The sequence below is a fragment of the Somniosus microcephalus genome, chromosome 28 (assembly GCF_052327205.1).
Source record: "Somniosus microcephalus isolate GS21.2 chromosome 28, FLI_Smic_1.0, whole genome shotgun sequence".
NCBI lineage: Eukaryota > Metazoa > Chordata > Chondrichthyes > Squaliformes > Somniosidae > Somniosus > Somniosus microcephalus.
In genome coordinates, this window is record NC_141014.1 from 34,505,807 (window position 1) to 34,525,920 (window position 20,114).

At 47.9% G+C, this 20,114-nt stretch overlaps 1 protein-coding gene across 4 annotated transcripts in view; it reads right to left on the minus strand.

The window, feature by feature from the left end:
- Positions 1-2,369: 2,369 nt before the first annotated feature.
- The window catches only part of LOC147099531 (uncharacterized), a 40,484-nt gene continuing 22,739 nt past the window's right edge, over positions 2,370-20,114 (minus strand). For 3 of the 4 annotated variants that reach the window (XM_085969763.1, XM_085969762.1, XM_085969765.1), the window contains 5 exons: positions 16,224-16,367; positions 15,541-15,682; positions 12,806-13,623; positions 5,502-5,607; positions 2,370-3,595 (listed from right to left, as the gene is read on the minus strand). In XM_085969763.1, coding sequence (XP_085825889.1) covers positions 5,542-5,607; positions 12,806-13,623; positions 15,541-15,682; positions 16,224-16,367 — 1,170 coding nt within the window. In that variant the 3' untranslated portion in view covers positions 2,370-3,595; positions 5,502-5,541. The remainder of the gene's footprint in view (positions 3,596-5,501; positions 5,608-12,805; positions 13,624-15,540; positions 15,683-16,223; positions 16,368-20,114) is intronic. The other variant, XM_085969764.1, reaches the window with a different exon arrangement.

Sequence of the window (20,114 nt, forward strand, 5' to 3'; positions counted from 1 at the left end):
CTATGTGGTACAGGTGGAGGAGCTGGAAGATGCAAAAATGAGTTGCTACAACACCACCACTGGCAGAAGGAGGTAACTACAGCGTGACAAGTTTACATAGGCAGTTTACATTATAAATTCCTATGTCCGTATTTACAATGGGAAAAGTTGACACAAAAATGTGACAATGGGAAACAAGGTTTTATAGAGCCTATAATTAGTTTATTTGAATAATTTGCTTGATAGTTTATAAAGACTGACTCAAGGTCTGGTGTTGTGACACTTCGCCACTTTTTGAAGAAGTGAAACAGATTTGATTGAAGCAGACAGTTCCAGTAACCAATTTTAAAGAAGTTCTGTTTTTTTAATCTGGAGGATGTTGCCAAAATTTAACCAGATGTCAAGGACAGTAACTCAAGGATGCGAGGAGCTAAGAACTCACCTACGAGAGTGATTTAACGGTAGCATAGTGGTTATGTTACTGGGCTAGTAATCCAGAGGCCTGGACTAATGACCCGGAAGACATCAGTTTATTTGGAATTTAATTGAATAAATCTGGAATAAAAAAGCTAGCATCAGTAATGGTGACCATGAAACTACCGGATTGTCGTAAAAACCCCATCTGGTTCAGTAATGCCCTTTCGAGAAGGAAATCTGACACCCTTACCCGGTCTGGCCGATATGTGATTCCAGACCCCCACAGCAATGTGGTTGACTCTTAACTGCCCTGTGAAATGGCCTAGCGAGCCACTCAAGTACGTATCAAACCGCTAGGAAAAGACCTTCACTTCACGAACTGCAGCGGTTCAAGATGGCAGCTCACCACCGCCTTCTCGAGGGCGATTAGGGATGGGCAATGATGCCCACATCACAGGAACGAATAAAAAACTGTAGTGTGTGCAACAGCAATCCAAGAAACCCCGCTCTCCCCCTCACAGTACCCAAACACGATAAGACCCATCAGAACCAAAAAGGAAAGCATTTATTTACAACAACAACAAAAAAATCCATCACTATCAAAATTTGCTTTTATTTTAAAGAATGAAAAATAAATATCTGTTTTATAAGCTCACATTCTCTGGGCATGATACAGCACAGCCGTAATACATTATATATATTTTTTAAAAACCACAACAACTCACAGCATGTCCCCGATGAGATCATGCTATCAAACCCTTGATGAATCACAGGAGGAGAAAAGCCATGCGGCTCGCCATTGAGCGAGACTTCAAACACACGACAGCACCTTGCGTTGAACCCCGCATATGGCGGAGGCACCAGTCAGTCAGTAACGCCATTCAGATCTACCATTTGGTACAGTCACTAGCTTGACTCAAGTCTTGGCACCCTGGACCAATAGCAACGAGACCCTTGGGTGTGGGTCAATGACGGTTCCAAATGTGGAGGAACAGGCTCGGAGGAACGCGCTCTGGATCCTCCACATTGCCAGGGTTCGCAAGCGGAAGCCAAGACGTTCGATGTTGGCAAAACCCAGTGACTGGTTTGCCTATCCACTAACACCTCCCAGCTCTCCTGACAGGGCGGTGTACTCCATATGAAATAGGGAGTATGATGCGCTATCAATTACTCAAAAGACTGAGGTTAAGCGAGTAACTAACAGGCTTTTATTAACAAGAGAATGAAGGTGTGCCTCGAGTGGTCGACCAGTCCAGAATACAGAGGGACTGTGGAGCAGTCACCTTTATACCTGGACTCGTGGGAGGAGTCAGCCGAGGCATGTACAGACATGTACACAGTGGAATACAAACAGTGGTTTACCACAGAGTATAAATACAATTTTTTTTAATAAAAGGCACATCTACTATATCTTCATTGCTCCAGAAGAGCGCTTTCAAATTTTTATTCTCTTCAAGAGATGGTCCAGCACATTCTTTCCCCAGCTTTTCCCTCCCTCCCGCCCCTATTCCAACCCCATTGCTCCTTCCACATTCCTAACCCAGCCATTTCCCCTCTCTGGTGCATCCCTCCACATCATATTCCAGAAGATTCACCACCCCCCCCCCCCCCCCCTCCTCCACTATCTACAACAGGAGTTAGATATATTTCTTAAGGCTAAAGGGATCAAGGGATATGGGGAGAAAGCAGGGACAGGGCACTGAATTTGGATGATCAGCCACGATCTCATTAAATGGCGGAACAGGCTCGAGGGGCCGAATGGCCTACTCCTGCTCCTATCTTCTATGTTTCTATAGCCATTTGTCTCCTTCCTTCAAGGCATTCCCAATTCAGTCAGGCACTCCCTCCTCCCAGGCTGCCCCAACCCAGCTCCATCCTCATTCTGGATCAGCGGAAGGGAGACCCACAGCAAGTATGCCATCAGATGGTGCCACCTCCCAACAGCACGGTGGCATAGTGGTTAGCACTGTTGCCGCACAGCGCCAGGGACCCGGGTTCAAATCCGGCCTTGGGTGACTGTGCAAACTCCACACAGACATTCTCCCCGTGTTTGCGTGGGTTTCCTCCGGGTGCTCCGGTTTCCTCCCACAGTCCAAAGATGTGCGGGTTAGGTTGATTGGCCATGATAAAAATTGACCTTTAGTGCTAGGGGGGATTAAATACATGGGGTTACGGGGATAGGGCTTGGGTGGGATGGCTGTCGGTGTAGGGACCGGGTGCTAGGGTTTGGATGATCAGCCATGATCTCGTTGAATGGCGGAGCAGGCTCGAAGGGCCTACTCCTGCTCCTATCTTCTATGTCCTATCTTCTATGTCTATGTCTAGTCCCATGGACCTCGTGGCCCAGGTTTGCTCCCTAGTCCGAGTGGAAGCCATACTGAACGACGAGCGAGGCAGGAACAGACACAAATCGATAACAAGAACAACAAAAAAATTATAAAACACAACAGCAAAAAAAAAAAGTCAATAGTTAAAATATCTTCAGTGCATTTCTTTGGATCAACATTGAGCCGGTCGGTGTCCAGCAGCAAGGGCAGCCTCACAGGTGACGGTGCATCAGAAAACCAAGAAGCAACCGGTGCGAATGCTTTGTACAAAGCGGCTTTCTCCTCTTCCGTGTCACTACAATGCGTCCTGTCGGGCAGAGTGTGGCCTGTTGTCTGTGCTGTAAAAATTCTGTACAATGCAGCAGGCCAAGGGGTTACCGCTCAATTCCGACACGGAGTTCCTTCCCTTCCTGTGGTTTGGGGAGGGGGACTGGGAGATGGAGGGCCGCGCTCCTGCACGCTCGCGACACATTGTCGTTGGCTGCTTTCTACGGTGAAGGCGCCAATTGTCTCTGGAGTGAAAATTTAAGCAGTCTTAAAAATCGCCTGCGGGAACCAAAAAAAAATGGGATCGACAGTTCTCTTGGCAAAAGGTCCCCCTCCGCCCACTTCCCCCAAAGGTCCGTTAGATTGACCATCCTTTCTATCCATGAATGAAAAGCTTTTCCCCCCACCTCAGCTTGCCGATGGAGAGTCCATTTTGCAATTTAAAAAAAAGAGGGGGCGGGGGGGGACAAGAGTTGAGGCACAACAGCAGCACAAGACATAGAATATAGACCAGACGACACGTGCTGGAGACTTTGAACATGGCGTGAAGCAGGGCTCATTCAACATAGAAGCTCCTTGTGAAGTCATCTTGCTTTGCACATTCTCTGTAACAAAAAAGAAACAATAAACCCTCATCAGATATAATAGCAAGAAGGATATTCAGATAGTCAATGGAACAGGAAGATCTTCTGCGGCTGGGACCATCAGATGGCACCTTGTTGAAATACAAGGCTTGAACAACATGGGCTTTCTGGGCAGTAGCAACTAAAAACTCACTTCCACAGCCACCAGTTTAACAACCTTCAACATGGAGTACAACAATATCAGATCGTAAAACCACCGCTCCCATTTTTTCCCCCCACATAGCAATAGTTCTGCTGTTGCCATTTACACCTCCTCTAGACCCATCTTTGGTTTCTTTGCTGGTCCCATTACCACCCCTTTTTCACTTTGTACCACCATCCCTTTTGTCATTTAATCTCTCCTGCCTTCCACCCCATCCCTTTGGTTCTTTCCTCCCCCTCACCCCTTTCCCTGCCCCTGCACTCGCTTAAAGCCCATTACATCTCCAACTTTTTTCCCAGTTCTGACGAAAAGGGTCATCGACCTGAAACGTTAACTCCGTTTCTCTTCTCTCTCTCGCTCTTCCCCCCCCACCCAAACAGATGCTGCCCGACTGGTCACAGAATGGTTACAGCACAGAAGGAGGCCATTCAGCCTGTGCCGGCGGAGTATTTTCGGCTTATATTTCAGATTTCCAGCATCTGCAGTATTCTGCTTTTGTCTGCAGTCAGATTAATTCCCTCAATAACACTAAGAGATGGTGGGGAGAATGTGGAATTCGCCACCACAGCGAGTAGTTGAGGCGAATAGCAGGGATGCATCCAAGGGAAAGCGAGGCAAGCGCATCAGGGAGAAAGGAATAGAAGGACATGCCGATAGGGGGGGGGGGAGATGAAGTAGGGCGGGAGGAGGCTCGTGTGGCATGAAATGGCCTGTTTCGGTGCTGTGACTTCTATGAGACTACACAGGAGCTCCTTCTTCTGGGCAATCTTCCAAGGTTTTAAATTCACGTCCGCCCTCTACACCCACTCCCTCAGATTACATAAACCACTTGGCTCACTAAAGTGCGAACGGTGCAGATGCTGTAAACGCGATAGAACAACACACACTCGAACTGTTGGCCGACGGCACCTCGGTGTAACTTAAGCGGGGTTAATTAACCTCGGGGTGGGGAGGCCGCAGGGCAATTGTGACTCAGAGCTTGGGCGGGGGGGGGAAGAAACAAAAACGCTGGGAGGTTCCAATACCGATCCCAGGCCGGTGAATTTTACTGGGGGAAGTGGGGAAAAAGGTGCCGAGATTGCAGATTTGGGCTCAACTGGGAAACCCCCCGCCCCCCTCCTGCCCGAGTGTTACCTTAAACCAGGTTATCCGAACTTAAAAAATGACTGGGATTGGGGGTGGGGCAGAGAAAGAGGTCATTACCCCCCTCCAACTCCGACCCAGTGAAGAGAGTCAGTGCCTTTAGGGGATGAGGCAGAAGTTAAAAATACACGTACGCGTGTGCACACACACACACACACAAATCAAGATAACTTAAAGGCGTGCCTTTGTTTAAAGTTTTAATAAAGCTTAGACAAGGCGTTATTGTGGCCCTATTGTTGGAAGCAGAGAGCTGGCATCTTACCACAGTGATGGGTGTCGGCATAGCGCGTTATTTGTTTAAAACTTGCAACATTAAAAATCAGTTAACTAATTTAGAGCCAGGTCCATATACGGTATGAAAGGGTCACTGCAGCTGCAGCGACTCCGTCCTATTGGTACGGTTTGCTGGCTGTGGTTGCCAAGGGAGACAGGAGCCTAGTTACCAAGGGTCACTGGCTGTAAATTAGTAAAGTAAATAAAAGAATAAGCCTCACTGGCGAATTCCTCGATGTTGTCTATAATCACCTCACACAGAACCTGCCTTTGGTTGCTACGTCATGGTGTTCAAGGCAAGAAACTCACCTCTTCATTGTTTGCCAAAGCTTTCCTTCCTGTGCTTTGCTCATTGCTCCAGAACCTCCACAACGGTCGATGACAATGGCTCCATTTCAGTCATATGTAGCGGGGCCTATGCGACAAAAGAGAGCGAGCGAGCGCTTTAATATAACTGAACCAGAGACTCCTAATGCATGAAGGCAAGGGGTTATCAGTGCTGGTGAATTGAAACAGGAGGAGGCCATTCAGCTCCTTGAACCTCTTCCGCCATTCAATGAGATTGTGGCCGATCTGTATCGTAACCCCATCTACCCGCCTTGGTTCCATAACCCTTACCTAACAAAATCTCAGTTTTGAAAGTTTCAATTGATCCTCCAACAGCTTTTCAGGGGAGAGAGTTCCAGATTTCCACTACCCTTTGTGTGAAGTGGTGCTTCCTGACATCACCCCTGAATGGAGCTCTGATTTTAAGGTTATGCCCCCTTGTTCTGGACTCCCCGCACCAGAGGAAATAGTTTCTCTCTATCTACCTGATCAACTCCTTGATCGAATCTTTGTTAGCTTGAATTACTCAAATAAAAAAAGGTGGGGAGGAGTTGAGAGAAGTGGTGGATCATCCTCTACTCTGTCCCAACAAGTTCAATCTCAGAAGGGCACTCCCTATTGCACTAGTAGGATTTCCTTTACTCGCACCTGGCAATCTATGATCTCGCTTGAGGATAATTACAATTCAGTGTGGACATATTTCTCCCCACCCCCTTCTTTTAAGTCTTAAACAATCTGGGCTGGAACCGTCCAAACTAATGTCGCACCAAACTTTTTGGAGGGGCCTGGGGTCAAGTGCCTCAGTCCCGTTGGGCAAGATTCACTGACTGTGGTTGGAATGGGGACTTCAGACATCTTATTGGCAAGTGTCCAGGTGCATGGATTCAAAATGGATGGACTCCACAAAGCAAAAGCAGAGTTCCTGCCAATACATCTTTCACATTGCAGCATCCATCTCATAAACTAAGAGTGGACATCTCTGCCACAGCTTCACTTTGTACCCCAATAACAGGACCCTCAGGTCTGTTTCTCTACTACTCCGCCTCCTGCTCCTCTCCTGAAGGGACCAACTTTTCCACAGGTACCAACAACCCTCTCAGGCAATCGTCCAAATGCCCATGCTACATCCGCGAGGGTTGGCGAGTCGACCGTGCAAGGCATCACACTACGTCAAACCATCCTCAAAAATCAGCAATTGTACGGGCGCTTGCTCCATTAGGTGTCACTGCCCAGGGGTCAACAGCGGGCACCCTGGCCAAGGGGACACTGAAGCAACCCAACCGCTGCCGTTGAAATCAGTGGGCTCGGCATAGCCTGGGATCAAACGGTTTGACCTTTACCAGTGAAGCCACAGGATACTAGAGGTTTACTTCCAAGTGCTATTACATAGAAACATAGAAAATAGGAGCAGGAGTAGGCCATTCGGCCCCTCGAGCCTGCTCCACCATTCAATGAGATCATGGCTGATCATCCAAATTCAGTACCCCGTCCCTGCCTTCTCCTCATATCCCTTGATCCCTTTAGCCTCAAGAACTATATCTAACTCCTTCTTGAACATATTTAATGATTTGGCCTCAACTGCCTTCTGTGGTAGAGAATTCCACAGGTTCACCACTCTCTGGGTGAAGAAATTCCTCCTCATCTCGTTCCTAAATGGCTTACCCCTTATCCTTAGACTGTGACCCCTGGTTCTGGACTCCGACCATCGGGAACATCCTTCCTGCATCTAGTCTGTCTAGTCCTGTTAGAATTTTATAAGTTTCAATGAGATCCCCTCTCATTCTTCTAAACTCCAGCAAGTATAAGCCCAATCGACCCAATCTCTCCTCATACGTCATTAGGTGCTGTAAATGTCTAAATTGATGAACAACACAATGGACATTGTAAGGTCCACAGTGAGGAGCACAGGTGGTCCACCAAAATTCCCTGAAAACTCCTTGTGATCGAGCCCTCAAGATCAAGTGGACAAAAGAACTTGCATTTATATAGCGCCTTTCATGACCTCAGGACACCCCCAAAGTGCTTTACAGCCAATGAAGTACTTTTGTGTAGTCACTGTTGTAATGTAGGAAACGCAGCTGCAAATTTATACACAGCAAGCTCCTGCAAACAGCAATAAGATAATAACCAGATCATCTGGGTTGTTTTTTAAAAAAAGGTGATGTTGGTTGAGGGATAAATGTTGGCCCGGACACCAGGGAGAACTAACCAGCTCTTCTTTGAAATAGTGGCCACGGGATCTTGGGTCCACCCAAGGAGGGCAGACGGGGAGTCGGTTTAGCGGTCTCATCCGAAAGTCGGCACCCTCCGACAGTACGGAGGGAGTGCTACACTGGGATCGTCAGCCTAGATTTCGGGCTCAAGTCTCTGGAGTGGGTGTTGAACCCACAGCCTTCAGACAGGAGAGACGCAAGTGCTACCCACTGAGCCAAGGGGCGGCTTTGACGTCAAGCGTGAGGTTTTCTGAAGCCACAGAAACACAGCACGTGTACATGGAAGCCCACAATGAAGTGTGGTATTGGCTTGAAATCAATTACCTATTCCTTGGGGCCCCAAGTTTTTCAATGCAGAGTTTTTGAAGTCGTTCCAAGTTAGCATGTTTCCTCCTTGTGCTGTAAAGCGCCGCACAACAAAACAACCAACCATTCTTCTCAAACAATCAATCCTTAGATAAAAAGGAACGAAACCCAATCTATTGCCAACAGCCAGTTGTCGAGGGTGAAGGATTGGGACGTTGACATGGACTTGTTGGGAAGAAAAGAATGGGCTTGGTAACAGAGCAGAACTTAGGAACAGGGGGAGGCCATTTAGCCCCTCGAGCCCGTGAGATCATGGCTGATCTGTGACCTAACTCCATACACCCGCCTTTACTCCATATACCCCTTAGGTCAACAAAAAGCTATCAATCTCAGATTTAAAATCAACAATTGATCTAGCATCAACCGGCATTTGAAGAGAGTTCTAAACTTCCACGTGTAGAAGTGTTTCCTAACTTCACTCCTGAAAGGCCGGGCTCTAATTTTTAGACTCTGCCCCCTAGTCCTAGATTCCTCAACCTGGTTAACGAACAGCAAAGGAAAGCAGTCAGCCTGGCCAAAGTCAGAGTGCAAGGTCTTTGTTTACTGTCCAGGATGCTTGAGAGAATGCAAGGCTGGTTGGAGACCTTAGTAGGCTATACAAGGCCTGAAGAACTGGAAAACATGCCTAAATTCGCAAGCCAGAAGGAGAAAACTACAGGCTCCCAGTAACTTTTTAAAAAGACTTGCATTTTATATAGCACCTTTTATATAGCCTTAGGACGTCTCAACACACTTTACAGCCAATTAAGTACTTATGAAGTGTAGTCACTGCTGTAAAGTGGGAAAAGCGGCAGCCAATTTGCGCACAGCAAGCTCCCACAAACAGCAATGAGATAATGGCCAGATACAGGAAACTCTTTCATCCGGCACCGACGGGACCAGCGTGGTGCCGGTTTATCAAAAAGTCCGGATTACAGAGAGGTATAGTTAAAAGGTACGAGAGCCCCATACACGGCCACAGATCCAGGCATCCCTGTTGCATAGCAACAGATGCAGGAACCCCGGTTACACGGCCACAGATGCAGGAACGGCCACTAATATGAAGTAAAACTTACCTGAACCTACTCCTGAATTTTGCCGGTTAACAGATTTCCGGTTATTTAGGTGCCGGTAAAGCGAGAGTTTCCTGTAATCTGTTTTTAAGTGATGCTGATTGAGGGATAAATATTAGCCCAGGACACCGGGGAGAACTCCCCTGCTCATCTTCCAATGGTGCCGTGGGATCTTTTATGTCCACCCGAGAGAGAATGTAGACGGGGCCTTGGTTTAGCAGCTCATCTGAAAGTCGGCACCTCCGACAGTGCAGCGCGATGTGTCTGCCTGGATTGTGTGCTCAAGTCTCTGGAGAGCCACCTGCAATATTTGTGCAAGACCACATAGGAGAGGAACCTCCTTATCTCCCAAGGAAAGATCAGTCCTTCGCTCTGGTGCTGCTCTAGCTAGAAAGCTTGTAGGAGAAGCAATACCTTTCTTTCTGGTAAAAACTGTTGTCTGAACGTTAAATAAAATTCTTTGAGTTAGAAAATAACTAGTGTCCAGTCCGTAAGGGGGACCCCGAGCTTCCGGTCGCCTGTCACTTTAATTATCCGCTCAACTCAGACCTCACCGTCCTCTTGCATTGTTCCACTGAAGCTCAGCGTAAGCTCGAGGAACAGCACCTCATCTTTCAATTAGGCACTTTACAGCCTTCTGGGCTCAACATGGGAGTTCAACAACTTCAGATCATAACCTCGGCCCCCATCATATATACATTTTTTTATCCACACTTTGTTTGTGCCTGCTGTTCTTCTCTCCCACGTGGCAGCTGTCTTTCATTCTGCCAGCGCAATTTACACTTCATCTAGAACCATCCTTTGTTTCTTAACCTGTCCCATTACCATCTCCTCTCGCCTTGAATATCTCTCAATGTCTCTTAATCTCTCCTGCCTTCCATCCTATCACAGACCTTCCCTTTTGTTCTTTCATCCCCTCCCCCCTTTCCCAGCCCCTACACTTGCTTAAAAATCTGTTCCATTTCCTGCTTTATTCCAGTTCTGACGAAAGGTCATCGACCTGAAACGTTAACTCTGTTTCTCTCTCCGCAGATGCTGCCTTTCCTGCTGAGTATTTCCAGCATTTTCTGTTCTTATTTCAGATTTCCAGCATCCGCAGTATTTTCTTTTTGTATTAACTACAGTGTCTCGCTTGATTCTTGGCCTGGAGAATCCTTAACTAGAGAGAGGGGGGGGGGGGGGGGGGGGGAGATTTCTACATGGGAATGCTGCAACAGAACAGAAGAAATAGGAGCAGGAGTCGGCCATTTGGCCCCTCGAGCCTGCTCCGCCATTCAATGAGCTCATGGCTGATCTTCGACCTCAACTCCACTTTCCTGCACTATCCCCATATCCAAAAATCTATTGATCTCCATCTTGAATATACTCAACGACCGAGCCTCCACAGCCCCCTGGAGTAGAAAATTCCAAAGATTAACCACCTTCCGAGTGAAGAAATTTCTCCTCATCTCAATCCAAAATGGCCGACCCCTTATTCTGAGACTGTGACCCCTGGTTCTAGACTCGCCAGCCAGGAGAGACATCAGCCCTGCATCGGTCAAGCCCTGTAAGAATTTTGTATGTTTCAATAAGATCACCTCTCATTCTTCTAAACCCTAGAGAATATAGGCCTAGTCTCGTAAATCATGCTTGACTAATCTACTGGAATTTTTTGAGGATGTAACTGGTAGAATAGATAAGGGAGAACCAGTGGATGTGATGTATTTGGACTTGCAGAAGGCTTTCGATAAGGTCCCGCATAAGAAACTAGCATGCAAAGTTAAAGCACATGGGATTGGGGGTAAGGTACTGACTTGGATAGAAAAAACTGGTTGGCAGACAGGAAGCAAAGAGTTGGAATAAAAGGGTCTTTTTTTAACAAGTGGAAGGCAGTGACTAGTGGGGTACTGCAGGGATCGGTGCTAGGACCCCAGTTATTCACAATATATATTAATGATCTAGACGAGGGAACTAGATGCAATATCTCCAAGTTTGCAGATGACACAAAGCTGGGTGGGAGTGTGTGCTGTGAGGAGGATGCAGAGAAACTCCAGTACGATTTGGACAGGTTGGGCGATTGGGCAGATGTGGATAAATGCGAGGTTATCCACTTTGGTGGCAAAAACAGGAAGGCAGATTATTATCTGAATGGCAATAGATTGGGAAAAGGGGAAGTGCAACGAGACCTGGGTGTCCTTGTGCACCAGTCGCTGAAGGTAAGCATGCAGGTGCAGCAGGCGGTTAAATCGGCAAATGGTATGTTGGCCTTCATAGCGAGAGGATTCGAGTACAGGAGCAAGGATGTCTTGCTGCAGTTGTACAGGGCCTTGGTGAGACCACACCTTGAGTACTGTGTGCAGTTTTGGTCGCCTTCTGAGGAAGGATGTTCTCGCCATGGAGGGAGTGCAGCGAAGATTCACCAGACTGATACCTGGGATGGCAGGAATGACGTATGAAGAGAGATTGGGTCGATTAGGCTTATATTCGCTAGAGTTTAGAAGAATGAGAGAGGATCTCATTGAAACTTATAAAATTCTAACAGGACTAGATGCAGGAAGGATGTTCCCGATGGCGGGGGAGTCCAGAACCAGGGGTCACAGTCTAAGGATATGGGGCAAGCCATTTAGGACAGAGAGGAGGAGGAATTTCTTCACCCAGAGAGTGGTGAACCTGTGGAATTCTCTACCACAGTAGACAGTGGAGGCCAATACATTAAATATATTCAAGAAGGAGTTGGATATATTTCTTAAGGCTAAAGGGATCAAGGGATATGGGGAGAAAGCAGGGACAGGGTACTGAATTTGGATGATCAGCCATGATCGCACTGAATGGCGGAGCAGGCTCGAGGGGCTGAATGGCCTACTCCTATGTTTCTATGTTCTCATTAGGACAATCCCCCTCATCCCAGGAACCAGTCTGGTGAACCTTTGTTGCACTTCCTGTATGGCAAGTAGAAAGGAGTGTAGTGCAACACTGAAGCAGAGATGCATGGCTATCTGCGAGGGTCAGAGGTCACATGTTGGTCAGAGCTTCGAAAATTTAAAAAAAGACTCCAATGTTCTACACAGACAAGAGGTTTACTCTCATTTAACTGTATGGCATCCAGCAAGTGTAAGAAAACCCCTGAACATAGACATCTCTCACCTTGATCAGCATAAAACAAAATTGACCCATAAAAATATATCTATGGTAACTGGAGTGCTCCAGACCTTGCATCTTCTGTAAACTCGACTGCCCGCATCCTAACTCACACCAAGTCCCGTTCATCCATCAGCCCCGCTGCCCTATATTGGCTCCCAGTTTAAGCAACGCTTCGATTTTAAAATTGTCATCTTGGTTTTCAAATCCCTCCGTGGCCTCCTCGCCCCCTCCCAATCTCTGTAACCTCCTCCTGCACCACAACCCCTCCGAGATCTCAGTGCTCCTCCAATTCCAGCCTCGTGCACATCCCCGATTTTCCAATCGCTCCAACATTGGCGGCTGTGCTTTTAGCTGCCTGGGCACCCCCCCAAAACCTCACCGCCTCTCTCTCTCTTCCTTTAAGACGCTCCTTAAAACCTACTTCTGCCACCACCCCCCTCTCCCCAAAAGCTTTTGGTCACCTGTCTTAATTCAAAAAAAAGGTAGAGCACTGTGGAAGACTTCATTCAGATATCTCTTGGAAACGTCTACTTACCGGCCGCCGGTTCCTCTTCAGTAAGCATCCGAGGAGCATCATGTTGAAGAGGATGCTGGCTACTAGAATGATCGCGACTGTCTGATTTGTCAGGCGAGAGGTCGCAGTGTTGCACCCAATTGTCGCTGCCATAATGCCAACATTGTTGTTTAAAGACGCTGAGCTGGCATTGGTTTCGGTTGCTAGGGTGCCTCTGGTTAAGGATGGACTGTGATTGGTTGCAATGGTGCCTGTTGCTAGGGTGCCATTGGTTAAGGATGGACTGCGATTGGTTGCATTGGTTCCGGTTGCTAGGGTGCCACTGGTTAAGGATGGACTGCGATTGGTTGCATTGGTTCCGGTTGCAAGGGTGCCACTGGTTAAGGATGGACTGCGATTGGTTGCATTGGTTCCGGTTGCTAGGGTGCCATTGGTTAAGGATGGACTGCGAATTGTTGCAATGGTGCCTGTTGCTAGGGTGCCATTGGTTAAGGATGGACTGCGATTGGTTGCATTGGTTCCGGTTGCTAGGGTGCCATTGGTTAAGGATGGACTGGGATTGGTTGCAATGGTTCCGGTTGCTAGGGTGCCATTGGTTAAGGATGGACTGGGATTGGTTGCATTGGTTCCAGTTGCTAGGGTGCCATTCATTAAGGATGGACTGGGATTGGTTGCATTGGTTCCAGTTGCTAGGGTGCCATTGGTTAAGGATGAAGTGCGATTGGTTGCGTAGCTTCTTGCTGGTAGAGTGGCATTGGATCCATTGGCGAAAGTTCCCGGTTCTTCTACTGAAGCAAATGTGCCATGTGTTACTGTTGGTAAAGCCGTCTCAACGTGCCCTAAAACATTCGAGAGGGGTGTAAAAAAGGTTATTTGGCTACTGCACTCTTCTGATCAAAGGCGATAGTGCTACCAATTAAGCCATATTTGGGTGTGGGGTGGGGCGGGGTGGGTGAGGCGCAGGTTACATGCCCCAGATCCTGGGCCTCATTGTAACGGAGCTGGCGAAGAGTAGTTCAAGATCGGGCCACCGCTAGCAATCCCTAGGTCTGGTTTTCCGGAGTGCAGCCAATAAATGCTGGTCTTGCCAGCGATGCCCACATCCTGCAAATGATTAAATAAAAGATACCAATGGGGGGGGGGGAAGGGGAAAAGGAGAGAGAGAGAGAGAGAGAGAGAGAGAGAGAGATTCGCCCACATATTTGCATACGCAAAAAGCCCGTCTGCTTCAGGCATGTGCAAAGGACGCCTATCCTTTATCCTTGCCCAATATGGCAGGCGGCGCACTTCCGGCCACAAACGTGCGCACGCTTCTTGCCTGCCATATTGGAGCCTTCTTAGCACCCGATAAAAACAGGCACTGTGCAGACCAGAATCAAATCTGGGAACCTCTACACAGGTCAGTTCCAAACAATGCAGCACGGTCACTTGACTGAGCCACTGGGAGAACACAAGGCACAGCCTCTACTGGGTGAAAGTCAGCAAATGCTGGAATAATCCCCCTCTCTCTCTGACCGAGTGATTTACTCGCCGATCGCAGTGCCAGAGAACTCCGTCACCTCTGCCAACGTTGCTTAATGATCGCTGGCCTGGGGGCAAAGGCACTCCTTCGGAATTTCCATCCATTCCCGTATATAAAACACACCCGAGGGTTACGATGACCCAAAACTGGTGTCTCTGCAGGGTTAGTGCGCTGGAACAACATTAAACTGCCAAGCACCAGGTGACGAGCTCCACCCACAGCTGCCGGTCATAGACTCATACAGCACAGGAAGAGGCCATTTGGCCCATCGCGCGCCTGTGCTGGCTCTTTGGTGGAAACAGTTTCAATGGCATCTTTCAAAAAAGGGGAACAGGATAAATACTTGAAAAGGAAACATTTGCAGGGCCATGGGGAAAGAGCAGGGGGAGTGGGACTGATTGGCCTTTATTGCAAGGGGTATAAAAGTAGGGAAGTCTTGCTACAACTGTACAGGGAGTTGGGGAAGAGCACATCTGGAGTACTGCGTGCAGTTTTGGTCTCCCTATTTAAGGAGGGGCACACTTGCAGAGAAGGTTCACTAGGTTGACGCCTAGGATGAAGGGGTTGTCTTCTGAAGGTTGGGCCTATACTCATTGGCGTTCAGAAGAATGAGAGGGGATCTTATTGAAACATAAGATTCTGAGGGGGCTTGACAGGGTAGATGCAGAGAGGATGGTTCCCCTCGTGGGGGAATCTAGAACGAGGGGGCATAGTTTCAGAATAAGGGGTCACCCTTTTAAAACGGAGATGAGGAGGAATTTCCTTGGAGGGTGGTGAATATTTGGAATTCTCTACCAGAGAGCTGTGGAGGCGGAGTCATTGCATACATTCAAGGCGGAGAGAAGACAGATATTTGAGCTACAGAGGAGTCGAGGGTTATGGGAGCGGGCGGGAAAGTGGAGTTGAGGCCAAGATCAGATCAGCCATGATTGAATGGCGGAGCAGGCTCGAGGGCCCGAATGGCCGACTCCTGCTCCTATTTCTTAGGTTATGAGAGCTCTTTCAAAGAGCCGGCACAAGCATGATGGGCCGAATGGCCTCCTGTGTTGCATCATTCTATGACTAAGGTGGTAAAGATTGCCCAGCCAGGTTATCTCCTAAGTGGTGAAAGCCAAAATTAAGCGTCCCCCCCACCCCCAAAAAGTTACCGTTGCCCTCCAGTGCGAAGTACGACCCCCCACCCACACACCGGTCACAGCAATGAGCGAAGCTGCGGAAATAGGACTGCCCTTACCTGTCACGCAGGTGTATAAAGTGCATCGTCCAAAGTTGCATCTCTTCTGATTGTGTTTCGTATCAAAAGATCCGAAGTGTCCCATCAAGTTCTGGAGAAGATGCGAGGAATTCCATCGTCCCATTTCACAGTTGAAGGATTCCTGGGGGTGGGAAATGAAAGTGTTACAATCAGCAGCAATAAAGCCGTTCAGTGTTGAGTCAGCCGTGGCGCCGTCGCCTCGGACTCAGAAGGTTGCCACTCCAGAGACTCGAGCGCATAATCTAGGCTGACACTCCACTTTGGGGGAGTGGTAAATAGCGAGGAGGGAAGCCTCAGGCTACAGGACGATATAGACGGGTTAGTCAGATGGAATTTAACCCTCAAACGTGTGAGGTGATGCATTTTGGGAGGACTAACAAGGCAAGGGAATACACAATGAATGGTAGGACCCTAGGAAGGACAGAGGATCAGAGGAACCTTGGTGTGCATGTACATAGATCCCTGAAGGCAGTAGGACAGGTAGATAAGGTGGTTAAAAAGGCATATGGGATACTTGCCTTCATTAGCCAAGGCATAGAATAAGAGGAGGGAGGTTATGATGGAGCTGTACAAAACGCTAGTTAGGAGTCGGGGTGGGGGGGGAAAAAAAGGGATAGAACTCCCCTCCCCGCCCCCCCAGTAAAAGCACATGGAACACTTACCCAAACAGGACAGTCCTTTAAAAAAATCAGTTCTTGTAGGACATCGAAGGTCAAGGTTTGGAGAGGGTCCATGGAGTGACGGTACAGGTGCCCGATTGATTGATTCAGCGACAACATCGCCTGCAGCTCCACGCAACAGTGGTCCTGAGGGTGAAACAAGAGGTCGACAGGTCACGGTCGGTTAGGAGATAACAGTCATCAACCATCATTCCCAGCACAATCGGCGGGACAGACTTAATAGGCTGGGGCTCTTCTCAAAAGAAAAAAAGAGAGCTGACCTAATAAGGGGTTTGATACTGTAGATGTAGAGAAGAGGTTTCCACTTGTCCAAAACTAGGGGTCATAAATATATGGTAGTCACTAATAAATCCTAGAGGGAAGTCAGGAGAAACTTCTTTACTCAAGAGACTGGAACTCACTACCACAGGGAGCTGTTGAGACGAATAGCACAGATGCATTTAAGGGGAAGATAGATTAGTGCATGAAGGAGAAAGAAATGACTACAAAGCGAGATGAAGGAAGGTGGGAGAAGGCTCCCAGGGAGCACAAGCCTGTTGGGCCAAGTAGCCCATTACTGTGCTATAAATTATAGAATGATACAGCAGAGGGAGGCCATTCGGCCCATTGCGCCTGTGCCGGCTCTTTGGTAGAGCTATCCAATTAATCCCACTTCCCCGCTCATTCCCCACAGCCCTGTAAATTCTTCCCCTACAAGAATATATCCAACTCTCTTTTGAAAGTTATTATTGAATCGGATTCCACCGCCCTTTCAGGCAGCGCATTCCAGATTGCAACAACTCGCTGTGTAAAAAAAAAGTTTCCTCATATCTCCCCTGGTTCTTTAACCAAATCACCTTAAACCTGTGTCCTCTGGTAACCGACCCTTCTGCCAGTGGAAACATTTTCTCCTTATTTACTCTACCAAAACCCTTCCTGATTTTGAACACCTCTATTTAACCGCCCCTTAACCTTCTCTGCTCTAAATGGAGAACAGCCCCAGCTTCTCCACATAACTGAGGTCCCTCTGCCCTGGTGCCATTCTGGTAAATCTCTCTGCACCCTCTCCAAGGTCTAGGAAAAATTCTATGTAGAAGAGAGTCAGCCCCCTTGATAAAAATAAACACACATCAGAACTACACAGGGGTTCAGGTCCACTGCAAAGACCGGCCACTGACCGTAAGGTCCCGCAAACAAGTCACACTAAAGTGCCGACAACACAAGCCTGGTAATGGGAGTTCTGACGAAGGATCGCGCCAGATTTGCTAATCAATCAGTCGTCTGCTTCCCAGTGTGGACTTAACCACCATGTAGGCGGAATTGGAACCAATACCTTGGATGGCAGGAATGACGTAGGAGGAGAGATTGGGTCGATTGGGCTTGTATTCGCTAGATTTTAGAAGAATGAGAGGGGATCTCATTGAAACTTATAAAATTCTAACAGGACTAGACAGACTAGATGCAGGATGTTCCCGATGGCGGGGGAGTCCAGAACCAGGGGTCACAGTCTAAGGATAAGGGGTAAGCCATTTAGGACAGAGATGAGGAGGAATTTCTTCACCCAGAGAGTGGTGAACCTGTGGAATTCTCTACCACACAAGGCAGTAGAGGCCAATTCATTAAATATATTCAAGAAGGAGTTGGATATAGTTCTTTAGGCTAAAGGGATCAAGGGATATGGGGAGAAGGCAGGGACCGGGTACTGAATTTGGATGATCAGCCATGATCTCATTAAATGGCGGAGCAGGCTCGAGGGGCCGAATGGCCTACTCCTGCTCCTATCTTCTATGTTTCCTGATCAGCAGGAGAGACAGCTTGGGTGGGGTGGGGGGAGGGGGTGCTGCAAGCGGTTAAAATGCATCCTTCCCATTTCTTGCAAATTCCCCATTTTAGGAACATACAATTTTTGCTAGACGGAAAAAAAGAGTCCAAATTAAATTACCACAATCCTAAACGCTAAAAGGAAGCATCTACTGTAGGATTAAAACCATGCTCAAGGCAGCATGGAGGGGGCAGGGAATACATTTTGTTTAGAATCCAGTGATATTATGAATAGGCCATTGCTAGGTCAAACATTCCACAGAGACTTGCTGCATGCCTAGTTCTCCTCTCCCACCACCACCCCTCCCCCGGCTCCCACCTGGAGTTTTAAGTATCCTAGTAATTTAATATTTAGAATTATTTGCCAAATTATTTGACACAAGTCAATCACTTCGCCTCTCTCAACACCCACACACAAGCCACATGTCCTACCACATCTACTCAAAGTCTTGGGATGAAAACTAAAATTCTGTGCCAGGAAGTCTCTTACTGGAAATGAACACATTAAAAAAAAAAGACACATTTGCTTCCCCTCTCGCAATCTGCACGCAGAGTCAATTGGTCTTTGTTGGGTAATAGAACATTTCTGGTGCCCAGTGTTAGCACCAAGTATTCCTAGGTCAGATGCAGTCAAGAGCCACAATGGGTGTATAAGCACTGTTGGACTGAGCTAACTTAGATCCGCGGGGGCGACAGCAGGGAGCTGCTGAAGTTGAAGGGCAGAACGAGGAAAAAGTTCCTACACAGGATTACATTGAATATACAGCACAGACTCAGGCCATTCGGCCCAACCAGTCCATGCCGGCGTTTATGCTCCACTCGCGCCTCCTCCAGTCTTTCCTCATCTAACTCCATCAGCATAACCCGCTATTCCCTTATCTATCCTCCCCCTTAAATACTTCCATACTATCTGAGGGAGCGCTGCACTGTCGGAAGTGCCGTCTTTCGGATGAGATGTTAAAGCGAGGTCCCGTCTGGTGGATGGAAAAGATCCTATGACCACTATTTCGAAGAAGAGCAGGGGAGTTCTCCCCGGTGTCCTGGCCAGTCATTATCCCTCAATCAACAACACTAAAAAACAGATGATCTGGTCATTATCACGTTGCTGTTTGTGGGAGCTTGCTCTGCGCAAATTGGCTGCCGCGTTTCCCACATTACAACAGTGACTACACTTCAAAAAAAGGTACTTCATTGGCCGTGAAGCGCTTAGAGATGTCCGATGGTTGTGAAAGGCGCTATAGAAATGCAAGTCTTTTTCTTTATTCGCTTCAACCACTCCCTGTGGTAGCGAGTTCCACATTCTCACCACTCTCTGGGTAAAGAAGTTTCTTCTGAATTCCCTATTGGATTTCTTGGTGACTATCTTATATTGATAGAAGAGAGAGCAAAACTAGAGTCCATCAAAACCTTTCATAATTTTAAAGACTTAAAGCTTTCCTTCCTTAATATTTCCCAATTCATAGTCCCAACCCCCCACTTCACCGCAACACATGTCCCAGACACCAGTACTCAAACCTGATGATACACCCACCTCAAGAAAGTTGAGCATCTGTCAGCTCCCTCTACACTGTCCCATCAAACACCCCCAGGGCAGGTACAGCACAGGTTAGATACAGAGTAAAGCTCCCTCTGCACTGTCCCATCAAACACTCCCAGGGCAGGTACAGCACAGGTTAGATACAGAGTAAAGCTCCCTCTGCACTGTCCCATCAAACACCCCCAGGGCAGGTACAGCACAGGTTAGATACAGAGTAAAGCTCCCTCTGCACTGTCCCATCAAACACTCCCGGGGCAGGTACAGCACGGGTTAGATACAGGGTAAAGCTCCCTCTACACTGGCCCATCAAACACTCCCAGGGCAGGTACAGCACGGGTTAGATACAGAGTAAAGCTCCCTCTACACTGTCCCATCAAACACTCCCATGGTAGATACAGCAGGGGTTAGATACAGAGTAAAGCTCCCTCTACACTGTCCCATCAAACACTCCCAGGGCAGGTACAGCACGGGTTAGATACAGAGTAAAGCTCCCTCTACACTGTCCCCTCAAACACTCCCAGGGCAGGTACAGCACG